General features: G+C 40.2%; 1 protein-coding gene and 1 pseudogene across 1 annotated transcript; both read right to left on the reverse strand.

Moving 5' to 3' along the window:
- The window catches only part of LOC118322545, a 3,484-nt pseudogene extending 1,699 nt beyond the window's left edge, over positions 1-1,785 (reverse strand).
- Positions 1,786-10,565: 8,780 nt separating this feature from the next.
- Positions 10,566-10,980, reverse strand: si:ch73-256g18.2 (small integral membrane protein 36). The gene has a single exon (XM_035654830.1). It carries the CDS (start codon positions 10,978-10,980, stop codon positions 10,678-10,680), a length of 303 nt encoding a protein of 100 aa, XP_035510723.1. The 3' UTR covers positions 10,566-10,677.
- Between the last annotated feature and the right edge of the window lie 2,777 nt (positions 10,981-13,757).

Raw genomic sequence — 13,757 nt, forward strand, 5'->3', positions numbered from 1 at the left:
GGGGGAGGGGGGGGGGTCACAGAGACGTTAAAACAACACGGTTCAGATTGTGTCGCTCGCATTAGAAGGTGAATTCAAGCCGCTCACCGCGTGAGTGTAGCAGTTTGCAGCATGCTCGTAGCAGGTGGGCTGGTAGCGGCAGTTAGCAGAGGCCCGTCGGTTCATGAACCTGGAGCGCACACACACACACACACTTCCATTAGATGTGCAGCCCTAGTCACAGTGGACACAGTAAGAGAAAATAAACTAATAAATCGTGCAAGTCAAGATCCAGAAATATAAAATAAAAACGTACAATAAATATATTTACGTTTTAAATAAAAAGGAAAATGCAAAAGTATGTCACCAAGTCACATTAATGACGAACCCCCAACATAAACACTCAATAAGGTGGATGAGAAGTCAAATAAGTGAAATAAGAAATAAGAAACTAAAATATTAACCTACACACACACACTACACACAGTGGTAGTGCAGTGTGTTGTGTTTGTGTGTGTGTGTGTGTGAGTGGAGTGAGTAGTTAGTGGGAGTGAGAGAGAGAGAGAGTGTGGTGTGGACAGTTTATTTTAGTATTAATAATATATCAGAACTATGTTTAAGTTTACTCTTTTCTCTCTCTCTCTTCTCTCTCTCTCTCCACACACCCACACACACACACACACACAGACAGAGACAGTATAATATAAGTAGATTCACAGTGTTGACTTTCATTCTCATTTAACTCTGTGGTTTGATGAGTGCAGATCAATCCGGCCCTGCTTTACATTTTAATTAGTAATATAGAATCATTTTCATAGACTGGTGGACAGTGTTGTACTCCTTCCTCTTAATACACCATTACTTTACTTGCAAACAGTAATTAGTTACACTAGTAGTTATATTACTTTTCTGCCAATTCTCAAGTCTTTCTTTGTTTAAATCAAAGTAATGTGAATATTTCCAGTTAGAAAAATGAATCCAACGCTGTGATTAAATTGTTATATTTCAAGTAAGTTAATACTGTAACCACTTATCTTTTTGGAGGAGTATCTGACATATTAATTCAATTTATTAGTAATTAATTACACTACAAGTTACTGGTGGAAGTGATATTATAACCAGTAATGAGTCCAACACTGCTCCTCGGTTAATCAACTCATGTGCACAAGCTAATTAAATTATATCTACATTTGTTTGTGCCACAGTTGATTTTTAGCTGCATTAATGAGAAATGTGTTTGTTCATAAAACAACACAATGCCTTTCTATGTGAGCCAACCTGTGTTCGCGCTAAGGGAACATCAACAATAAGGTTACGTTCGCTTGCTTCAATTATCGGACACTGACAAAAAACCCCACATTAAACGTTATTTTAAAAGTTATTTAGACAAGTTGAGATTGTAGTGTTTTCCACCCACCTCTGAAAGCTGTTTACTCTCTTCATAGCAGAGCCTTATTCACAGCGAGCAAAGAAAAAGATCAGCTTAAAACAAAAACCCGGCTTTACAAAAGAATAAAACAATAAACCAAAGGAAACGGAAGGCCTGGCATTAGCTAACGGGGTGCTAACTTTCACTATAGCTACAAGGCACCGGCAGCATTCATACTCCCGCTACAAAGGCACCGTTTTAGTCTTTTTCTTAATACCATTCTGGAGCAAAACACTGGCTCACTGCCTCGCCTTTAAGCTAGAAATATCCATGAGGCACCGGCCGGCAGCCCGGGACGAACCGATAAAGAGACCCCAGCAGGCTCGCCGCTCCGCCGGTCAGTGACAGGCTGCGCCCCGCTGAGCCGCTCCACCATAAATATCAGGTTTTTTTGAGCCAGATTTTGAGTGACGGCGGTGCGAGCCAATGAGCAGCGAGACGACCGGCAACGCTGGCCAATCAGATTGCTGGGTGGGCGTGGCCCTGTGATAGAACGTCAATCTTTATGTGCAAATAACGACAGATTGAGTTTATGAGAAATGGATAATAACATTTAGGCTGAATGAATAAATGAATGAATGAATGAATGAATGAATATAGAAATGCTGGGGAGAATTTAACTCTTTTATTACTGCTTTTCTTTCCTGTGTGTTGTAGGAAGTGATTTGTTTGTTATGCTGTCACCTCATCACGCCCTTTAAAATGTTATGTCATGTGTACAAAGGAAAACAAACTGCCTTTTCATGTTTTGGTATTCTTATTTAAAAGCACCCTTTATAAAGGGGTTCATACACTGTAACTAATGGGTTTAATTATGATTAATAAGTCATTTTTCTGGACCTTTATGGATATATAATGTGAATATAAGGTGTTTTTAAGACCTTTACATTAAAAGTTCTCCTCCATCATGACATTTGTTACAGCTGCAGAGTTTCAAAACTGCAAAATTGTTTCCTTTTATTATTTATTTATTTATTAATCTTTATTTAATCAGGCAGTCTCAATGAGATTAAAATTTATTTTCCAGATTTCATAAAAACACAATTCAGCAGAAACAACACAATAAAACAAGGAATTAACAATTTTTCAGAAATCCCTTTTAATGAATTATTAAACATTTGGATCCATTAGTTTTTATAAATGAGGAGGAAAACCTACAGGGACTCCTCACAACCGGTTAAAGTTGCTGTTATGAATGATTTGGATGATGTTTGTAGGACAGTTTATTGTCATTATGGATTAATCTGCTTTTTTTGTTTTGTTTTTGATTAATCGATTGATTATCTGGTTTGCAAAAATTCAGATAGTGAGAAATGCTGTCACAATTACCCAGAATGCTGTCACAATTACCCAGAACCCAAAGTGACCCCAAACTTTAAAAATATAAAAAAATACATTAGAAATATTAAAAATTATTAAAAGGAAAAGCAGCAAATCCTCACATGTGAGAAGCTGCAACCATGAACTGATGGAAATATTTCATTTGGGTTGTTCAATTTAGACCAAAACATCATATTTTATAACCTCTCCATAGATTGTAAAACTACAACATTTCCCTGAGGTAGTGGAAAGAGGTGTGGAAAGAAAAGAGTGTACTCGTGGTTACATCCCATCGCTGGCACACACTATCATATAGTACGTTCTGTTAAACATGTTCTTGTAATGCAATCTTGTGTGTTATGTGTGTTATGTAAGACAGCTTTACACTCGCTGTGAACTGGAACTGGCTCATGCTTTAACTCTTTAATAATTTATCTTTTAATTCAACCATTTGACAGATTTTTCTTCAGACAGATGGCCAAAATCTTTCTGCAGCGGGACGAGGAAATGTATAAATCTGGTGGTAAATCAGGAGTTATGGCTAAAAAACAAACAGTGAGTCTGATGTTGCAGCAGACAAAGTGACACGGACAGACACGGTGACACGCTGTGAAAGCTCTGTTATATAATAGCACTGTAACTTGATCAGTGACTCTAAGATATAACAGAGCCTTTATGTAAGACCAAAGTGCAATCCTCGGGCTTAATGAAGCTCGTGCTGCTGCACACAACAAGAAGGAAACCAGCTGAACTGAGTGTCCTTCCTCCTAAAAGGTTTTCTTCTCTTAAATTACAAATACAAAGACAGGTCTTATAATCCAGAGAAGAATGGTGAACTAGCCCATTAAATAAAAGGTATCTGGGCCTTTTGTGGTACACGTAGCAGTTTGCTGTACCAGTGAGAGCAGAGAATGATCCAGACAAAGAGAGAGGGCTCATTGTCTGCGTTGGGGTTTTAAAACAGGACATTAGCACAGACAACGGGAGAATGCCAGAGGCCATATGTCAGGGGACAGTGTCCTCTTGTTTCTGGCTTCAGGCGGCTTTTTTCCCTGCGCCGCTTCGCTAACACCTCTAATGTGACACCGACCTGAAAGCTGCAGGTTGGCAGCACGTCACAGCGGGTCAGGATATCTTTGTCTCCTGGCCGTAAACAATCCTCTGTGTCGGTGCCTGAGTCGCATTGATCTCCTCCTCTGTTTGCGGATGGAGTTCGTCTGGTGTTTGACCTACACTCTCACATTGTGATAGCAGCTGTATCAGTTCACACCTGTCACTGTCACTGATAGGAAATATTGTGGAGGATCCGGGTTATGTATAATTTGTTTGGTTGAGGTTGGGGTACATTATCTAGGTTAGGGGTTAGAGTGGATAACCCAAAACCTGATGAGTTAGTTCAACTCAAATTGTTTGAGGAAACCGATCGCCTTAAACCATTTAAATTTATTAGATCCAACAATTTAAGCAAATATTTGACAAGTGACCTGGTCCCGTAGTGGTCTGACTCCACGGACTGTTGGTATAAGCTTGCCATTGGCTGTGTGTTTCACGCGACATTCTCCTCCTTCAACTGTTCTAGCGTCCCCTTCACTATGTGCAACAACAACCAGCTCCAAGCTAACCTACACACTGAAAATAGCAAGGTACCCCAAGCCTAGCCTGGTTTTAATGATACGAACATAAATAAGCTAACAGCAGTTACCTTTTCTTTTGCAAGGAATTACCCTTTAATGCCACGTCTCGCCTCCCCCTGTGCAAATGTTCAGCAATTGATTGGTTTAGAGAAATACAAATAAGTCAGAGTGTTTTTTTCCCCCGATACCAGAATGATACCAGACCTTTGTCCAGTGCTGGTAAATCCCTAAAACAAAGTGTGGCTTCGGTGGATTCGAGAGAGGCGAGAGAGGTTTTAATCTCAGACATCTCAGATCAGTGGAGTTCCCCTTTAACTGGCATCTCTATCATTTCTGTCCTACCAGTTTTGTCGAGCTTGTTAGGGCACGACAAATTCTGATGGTGTGGCAACATTGCACTGCATTGTTCAAATATTTGCCTCCCTTTTGCACTTCCATTGAAGCCCGTATGAGGGACAAGATCAAGCATGTGTTTCTTGTTTTCAGCATAATCTCGTTGCATAAACTTGCAGGTCAGAGTTCAACCTGACGTACAGATTCATATCAGTCACAGAAACACTGTTTGGAAATGTTGGAGTTGCTGTTCTTGCAGTGTGCCATCACCCTGCTTGGTACAGTATTACACTGTTGAAACTGAAGCATTGCTCATGGTCACTGGACTCTTTTCAGAGCTGAATGCGGGGATGTTTATGTGCATGGCATTCAATGTAAGGTTTAAGACATGCCTTAACTTGGTTGACTCTGACAATCCACTCTTTTCTTACATATTGGGATTAAAGATAAGTGTTTGTTTCTAAAAACACACTTTAGTTCTTCTTTGCCTCAAAAAATAAATAAATCAATAAATCAGAGACGTATCGAGTATAGTTAACCCTCTGCTCACACTGTGGTCGGGTATGCTGGGACCACTAGGGAGGTCATCAAACTCCATGAACCAATAGGAACTTCCTTTCCTTCACAGGTGTAACAATTCTAAAAGGCTCCTCAGGGACCTGTCAATCAAACCGAGTCTTAATGAGGCAAAATAAGTGAAAACACCTATGCGGCTGTGGGACTCTGTAACCATACGACTGTCCAATGAACACATCTTTCCTACCCTTCCGTCTGTCCAGCTTTGTTCATCAAGGGGCTTTCCCGGTCCATCTGTCCACCCGTCTACTGCTCCTCCCTGCACATGTGTCCCTTGTTCCCCTCATCAAGTGTCCACACATAAATATCCCAGTCCACAAGCTTTCCTGTTGTGTGACTTGCACGCTTGCCTTTGCCTTAAACCTGCTCATGTGCCTTTAATTCAACCTGCTCTGCCTCTGCTTGAGTCTGTGCAGCTGGTCTGTCCTCCCTGCTGCCAAAAACCCCAGCAGTCACTGGCTGTGTAAAGCCTGATGATAATTCCACACTGACAAAGGAGAAGCAGGAGGAAGTGACTGCAAAATAATGTGTAGTAAATTGAAAGATCGGATGTCTAAATCTGTTTTCGTGACAGTCAGAAGTAAACTGCGAAAGGACATTTGGAAAAGCAGATTCAGAACATATAACAACCAGACCAGCCTGTGATTTATACCACATTTCTTCTGGACAGAGTTTTTTGTGTTCTCATGTGTTACATTACAGTTACAGAATAAAAGCGAGGTAATAAGATTACAGTTACATTCAGTAAAAAATGGGAATTATTTAGAAGAAGCTGCTCATAAGTCTGGTGTTATACGGCAGCGGATACTTCTGTATGTCTTGGCAGACGGCAGCAGGGCGAGCGGGCTGTGGTTGGGGTGGCTCTGCGCAGGATTACGGCGCCCATCCCATGCCAGTTTGTGATGTTTTCAGTTCATTTATCACGATTTTGTCAAATTGAATGCATCTCATTTAATGCTTGACCCCCATCAAATGCTCACAGATACAGACAGAAATGTTTTTCTGCTTTTTCTAATAAAAGAATAATAATTTTACTTTGCACAGAGCCTTTGAAATTCCTGCCATACATTGTGTTGGTTGCAGTGATAAAGTTGGGATCCAGTGGGTGTAATTTCAGCACTGACAAACAAATATTATCTCATCAGCCTGATAAGTCAGGGGTCAGAGGTCAGCCATGCCTCAAACTCAATGAGGATCAGGCACATGCTGACCTAGTTTCTGTGGCCTCAACTTTACCCCTCAAATCCCAGATATCCTATCATTTCCGAGAACACAAACTGAAAACGGATCCTCCACAGATAAAAACACTGTATGGAGACACTTGTTGACTGTAGGACTGAAGCAAATGTGCAGGTTTTAGTATAAAATCTCCAACTGGCTTTGCAGGTTTTACACTCGTGAAATTATATACAAAAACCTATTGAGGTGTTGAAGATTAAATGTATTGTATTGTGAAATGCAGGCGACAAGAGTGGAGTTTCTAAAAAATATAGCCTATAGGTGGGAGTGCCCTGGGAATAAAAGAGGCTTTACACGTGACCCGGGGTTAAACAGCTTTGTAATTGGTTTACTCATTCTAGCCTGCATTGCCTGTACATTACCTGCAGTTGGGAAGGTACGGAAATAATTAGAGGAAATCTACTATATAGAAAGGAAGTAAAGTAAAGAATAACTGTAAAAGTGTATGGGAGACGGAAATCAGCACTTGGCTTAAACAGAAGCTGATCAATTAGGCATTTAATGTTCGTACGCCATTTAAAAATCCCAGCTTTTTATTATTATTGACCACCTTGAATTCAAAATCCATACAGTATATTTGGGTCAGGAGCTTTACTGCTGCTGTGTTTTCGCTGTATCCAAGTATCTCTCTATAGCAGTGGTTTCCATCCTGGGGTTTGTCAAAGCTTCTTGGGGGGTCATGAGGCCTTCAGTATAATACACATTAGGCTGATACCTCAGTATTTCTTTAATTTATGTGAAGAAAAGCTAATTAAATTGTTTGTTTTTTTTAAGTTTAAATTCCTTTTTTAAATAATAATTTAAACTTTAAGCCTTCCTCTGCTCACTTTACAGCTCAGTGTCACACACAGACGTCTACCTGTTTACATTACTATAGAAAATGTTTTTCTTTTGTATTATGTAGCAGCGTGTAACCAAATCTGGTGCAACATGTGTACAATCATAATCCTGCATCATAATGAAAGTAATGATGATAATGATGATCATACTAATAACAATACCAATAAAATACATTCATGCTTGCAGGATCACAGTGTTACAGTAGAATTGATTTCAGGTTGTTTTTATGTTCATAATCAAACTCTTTCTTTCATCATGTCGGAGGTAGACGACATTCAACAAGCCAAATTCATAGGTCTATAACATTTGTTATTAGATTTTTCATTTTATTTTGCTCATATTTAGCTTTTATGAACATATTTAAATTAATTCATACAATACCTGAGGCACATTGTTTGATATTTTACTTTTACACTTCAGTCATTGGTGAAATTTTGAGGCAAAGCTTGGACTTTTCTTGGACTTAAATTCTTACTTTCACTTGTTTTGGTGTTGTAAAATGGCATTTAAAATGATAAGATATCATCTTTACTTACACAATGTGTCCACCATCTTTTCTGGCTCATCATTACAAACTTTCCGAAGACTGCGTTTACTGCATTGACCGCACATTTCTCAGAAGTAGCAGGATTACATTGAGCTTCATCCAGATTTCTGTCCATGTTTACTGCGAGAGTTCTCAGAGCTATGAGATCTATTTGTGTTGAGCGTTGGCAGCGCAAACTGAGAGCGGTTGAATAATCAGGACACAGTTTCTCAATTAACCGGAGAGAAATGATTCGGTGGCCTGTATAGCCTCTCCATATCCTTACATCTCATATCAAAAATATTGTGGTATTAATCAGATGGGTTTTAGAGGCTAAAACATAAGTCAAAGACAGTTTTAGCAGAATTTCACAAGCAAACGTGAATTCAAAGACAAACTACAATCTGCTAACATCCGCTACCTCCATATAAGTGTTTAAAACTCACAGGTGCTCACATTATCCAGAATAAAATCAAGACAATTATATAATGTTTGGGTTAAAAGTACTGAACTTGGACAAAATCATACTAAATTGATTAAATGAGTGTGTTTTCAGGCGCTTTTGTATTATTTAGTGCCAAAAAACAGATACATTTCCTGTTTCCTAGCCATAATTACAACTTAGATGTTGACTTAAATGGTATTTAACATGGTATCCAACATGACATGACAATGGTATCCAACATGACATGATGCAGTATAAACTTAAAAAACTCTCTGTCAGGACAGTTTGAATTGCTAGGCTAATGTACCTCACTGGTAAAATAATATAGCTTGGGCTATATTGAGTCTAAACTCAACCAACAGCATCATTTTTGCCCCCAGAAGAGCTCAGTTTCTAGGAAATGTTTGTTTGACCCTGTTGAGTAAAACCCGGCAACATTTTTCTTTTGTTCCACATTTTAGATTTGATATTCTTTTGTGGTTTCTCTCAGCACAGTTATCCAGATAACTCAGTAAATCTGCTCAAAAGCCCCCGCTTTGACGTGAGACCCCCTGATCGCTCTGATAGCTCAGCTAATCAGTCTCACTCGCCACAGATTACAGCATGAGACTGCACGCAAGATCCTTTGCAGTGAGTGACCTGTAAAACTGTTTGGACACGACCAGGAGGACCATGAAAGTAACATTCAAGTAAGGGCAGAGGGTGAAGAAATAAATGTTGAGTGCATTAGAGGAGAAATCTATCATCTATCACGGTCCATTTATTCATCCTGAAGTAAGGAAACAGGCGTACAGACCGACTACACTGCAGCTTTAGGTCAACTGTACTGTTTACTTGTTAAACACAGCTATCATGTGCTTCATTCTTGTTTACACAATACTTTGTTTGCATGTTTCTACAGATTTGATACACCATATCTGCACTTGAGAGATACGAGAGACAAAGGAAAAGTGCTCAAGCTCGAGCATTTTCTTTATCTGTTCACCGTCAGCGTGGAAATGTTTAAGATATAAAAATAAGTGTTTATAGTCTGAATACCTGGGTGTACGCTGCACTACACCACTGGAGGTGAGCTCTGGCATTAAACTGTCCCTGCAAAAGGAAACAGTAAAGAGAGAGGTGAAGCCTGCCTCTACTTTAGTTCTGGATGAGCTCACTGGATGATTTAACAGCTGTATGTACCTCCAGCAGAACGTTATTAAACTAATATCACAGAAGCTGGTGTGAAGTGAAACAGATCGGTAAATTGGAACAAAATTGTCATTTTCACTATGTAGGTTAGCTTGTTGTTATTTCGAAGAGGATTTTGAAATCGGTAACGCAGAGATAGAGGAGTTCCTAACTGAAATACTCAGTTTTGCTACAGGAATGAGTCCTAAAACCCAGTAATTAGTTTTTTTTTTGGTTAGATGCCTAAAATAAAACCTCATGTTTTGTTCTACGACATAAAATACGTCAGTAAATACCCCACTCTGGAATTTTTGTTTTTACGCGTCTTCAAAAAGGGCAGTCACTAACAAGTGGCTAAGTGAGACTATGGAGGAAAACGTCAGCACGGTGAACTCTTAAAGTTCAGTGGCGGTGACACTGAAGTCAAGTAACCGTTGCTAACTTCCAGGTTGGTCTACAAAAATACACCATCCCTGCAGGCGGGCTTATACCCTAGTATACCCTAGTCCTTGTGAGTCAAACTAATGTACATCACACTTCCTCCAGTTATGTAAGAGGTTACTGTTGGTTCAAACTTAACCAACTGTTGAACATTAATCCCTGAATGGCCAATCAAGAGCAATACAACTTTGATATTGTAGTTAAAGTAAAGATAATAGTTGTATCTACATGTTGGAGAAAGGGAACAAAGTCCAAAGATGTCAAGGTGCAACAAGTGTTTCCTTCACCTAAAGGTTTGTCTTGTTGGTCTTTCAATGCCTCATTTAGAAAAAGAGCCACATATGTTGAGACAAACTGAGTTTCTATTATACTCTTTATTCTACTAAACTTCTCTGTGTGTGTTTTCCCAACCAAAATCTTAAACCTCTCTCCCACTCTTGTCTGTCAACACTACACAACAGAAAATGCCCTCTTTATTCCTTGTGCTTTATCAGTTGTGACATTTCCTCTCCACAGCAGACTGCAGGCTTTGGCTTGAGATGCTTGAGATAAAGAGGGATTTCACGTGCATACACACAGCACTTAAAGACATCAACACATGTCACTCTCTCTTACCGTGCAAGTCTGGTCCTGTGCAGGTCGAATCCTAACATTGTCCCCCCCAAAAAACCAAGGAGTTGTAAAAAGAAACGTACGTACAAAAAAAAGAGTCTGTATGTACAAAGGTGAGTCCGCCGAGTCTCGCTCAGACCATCGTGCTCTTTTTCTCTCTGAAGTCCGAGTGCGTTGGCTCGTGGTAGGTGGTGATCATGTTGGCCGTGTCCCACCGTCCCACTGGGGCTGGAGAGGTCTGCATCACCACCAGCCTGATGGGAGACTGAGTCGGCTCCGGGTCCGCGGCGTACTCCTTGGTAGGATCTTTGCCCCGGCAGTCATACATGATACACGATATCAGGAAGACCAGGAGCAAGATAACGTAGCTGGCAATGAGGATGCAAAGGTTCAAAGTGACGGGATCGATCTCCTGGTAGTTTTCCAGAAAGCCCATGGTGCCTGCCACATGCTGGGCGGCCCCAAGGCCTCGAAGAACAAGCGCCTCGGAGGCCTCAGAGGAAGGGAAGGTGGAAGGTATCGACTGCTGCTACAGACTGAGAAACACTAAACAAGCCTGGTGACAGCAGGGCTTTCTCTCTATCCTCTTCAATCTGTCTCTCCACTATCCTCCCCCCTCCCTCCGTCCATCCTCTCCTCCTCTGCCTCTGTCTCTCACCTCTCTGTTTCAGCTGAGCACTCTTGGATACGTGGCTTTGTGGTAAAAATACTTTAATCCGCGCCACTCCTTCAACCTTGAATTTTCTGCGTTCAATGGCTCCCTTTTAATAACTTAAGCTTCAGTTGTAACTCAGCAACTGTGACAGACTCTCTGTTATATCATCTGCGAGCAAGTGAACATTAATTACTGTGTATGTGGCGTATTTGAGTGCATGTTTCGTGTGTGTAATCTTAATCTTGATTGTGAGTGGGGATTGACGGAGGAAGCCATCTGGCTAAACAGAGGCCAGAGAGCGCGGCTAAAAAGCCACTCAGAAAATGCTAACATGCTAGCAGAAGGCTTTATAATCACAGGACGAGGTGAAAGACATTTCTCTCTCAAATGTAAGACCCCCTATTATTTTGCTGAACAATCTAGGCAGATTACAGCAGCGGTCTTCCTCTGTGTCACACATTTAGGCGGGATTATTACAGCGGACAGGGTTTATAATCTCTGCTGATGCATGAAAGCACCCGCCGTGTGTGCAGGTGACCTAACCCTAACCCTAACCCACCATCGTGCGTATTTGCAGACATGACGAATGTGAAGAAAAGAACATCTTAAGTTTCAGCTGCATGTGTTTCAACATTCCTTTTTCATCTGTTCTTGTGGTGCATTATCTGAGATTACTGTGGGACAGCAGAGGGCAGCAATTAGCAACGTTAGCAGCAGGAGAGAAGCAGAGCTGGAGGCTGAACTTTGACCCAGACACTTCAGGAGTCAGGGAGTGGGGGGTTACACACAGAGCACAAATAAAGCATGCTGACATTCTGACATGGTTTTCTGTGCATGTCCTCCATTGTTAAACTTCACTTACTACATTTTAAACACCCTTTGCATCATGCAAAGTTAAGGGCTGTGTCCTATTTTCATACTGCACATGGATTCTAACCAGGTTTGGAGACAAAATAAGGACAAAAGTCAGTATGTATACAGTATGTATATGGATGTTTGAGAGCTGGGGATGGACACTATCATCCTACAGGACTGTACTAAAGGGCTCTTCTGCTCTTTTAACCACTCAAATGATTTTTTTACCTTAAATCTTACTTTAGTTTTAACATTCCTTTAAGTTAAAATACTGTATCATTGTTTACACAATAAACCTGATGTTTTTTAACTTTGTAAACTTTTTTGTTGTGTTTAAACTTTTAAGCAGTTGTAAAGATTTCATTAAGTTCAAACCTTAGACAACATGTTTCTTTATGGATGCACATACAGATAAAATGGTTGTCATGTGCTCAATTTTATTTGCATTTCCAAAAATGGATTTATTTACTGGTCTTAGACACTGTAACACCTTGACTTCAACTTAAAATACAGCTGAGGTTTGAACTGTTTGTGATCTACAGTATCTTTTTAATAGGTATTTTGCAACTCAAATCTCTGACAGTTGCCATTTTTTCTGAAAAAAAGAAAAAGAAATGAAACATGCTAAAACCTCAACAGCTACTTTAGAGGAAAAAAAGAACCAGATGTTGTTCCCCTGATGAAAAAGTATTCACAACATAAACAGTGTGAGCATGAAATCGAGCACTAATCTGCTCAATCTCTCCTGTAGAACAAACTGTGTCGCTTGTTTCCTGCCTCCTGGTGTAGCGAGGGTGGGCAGCAGATGCACACATTACATTATCTGCAGAGCTCAGAATGACCTCACTCCTCTCTTGATGTCGGGACTGTAATCCCTCTGTATGTTCAGGAAACCAATGCTGAGCAAAAAGCTTGACCCCAATGCTGTCAGGCTTACATACAGCGACCCGCGACCTCACTGAGGAATCATCCCTCAGTGAAAAGGGATGACCTCTGTGCGTCACTGATCCCCGTCCCGCTGCAGGACCCAGCATCTGGAGGAGTCAAAGTGCACTCTGCATACTGCAGTCGGCGATGACTGCATCACTTCCACTGTGAATATTTTCATAACACGTCATTGTTCGCTCATGACTGGCTTTCATGTAATACTAGGGATATTCGAAAAGGCTTTATAGTGCATAAATCTGGATTAACTGACTCCAGGGGGACATATTTCTGTCTTAAATTCCTAAATGTTGATATAATTTACAACTGAAGTTACTTCTTTTTGACTTTGTAGGAGGCAACACAGGATCTATCACTCCCCAGAGAGGATAAATCAATAATGAGATATTACTATTGTGTTGCTGCTGTGCTTTTTGAGAGCTTCTAATATTGATTCTTGATATTTTATCTGTGAGTGTGCATCATTTTTAATTCTCAGTTTTGCTTTTTAGGCACAGAAAGACAGAATAGTTTTAATTAACATGATAAAAAAGGCTATTTTTCAATTGCCAGGAAATGTATTAGCATCAACTTTAAACGTATTATTTTGCCAACACTTAAAATCTTCTTATTTGATCTATTTGCCTCTTCACAAACTTTATTACAGGGAAAGCACAACTTTTCATTCTAGCACTTCCAGATGCAGATTGAGCAACACACATAACACAATACAACCTTTACAAAACAGTGGTCCGCATCAGGAATGAAGTGAAACATAA

Source organism: Morone saxatilis, unplaced genomic scaffold (genome assembly GCF_004916995.1).
Source record: "Morone saxatilis isolate NCDOM2014 unplaced genomic scaffold, NCSU_SB_2.0 Contig14, whole genome shotgun sequence".
Lineage (NCBI taxonomy): Eukaryota > Metazoa > Chordata > Actinopteri > Moronidae > Morone > Morone saxatilis.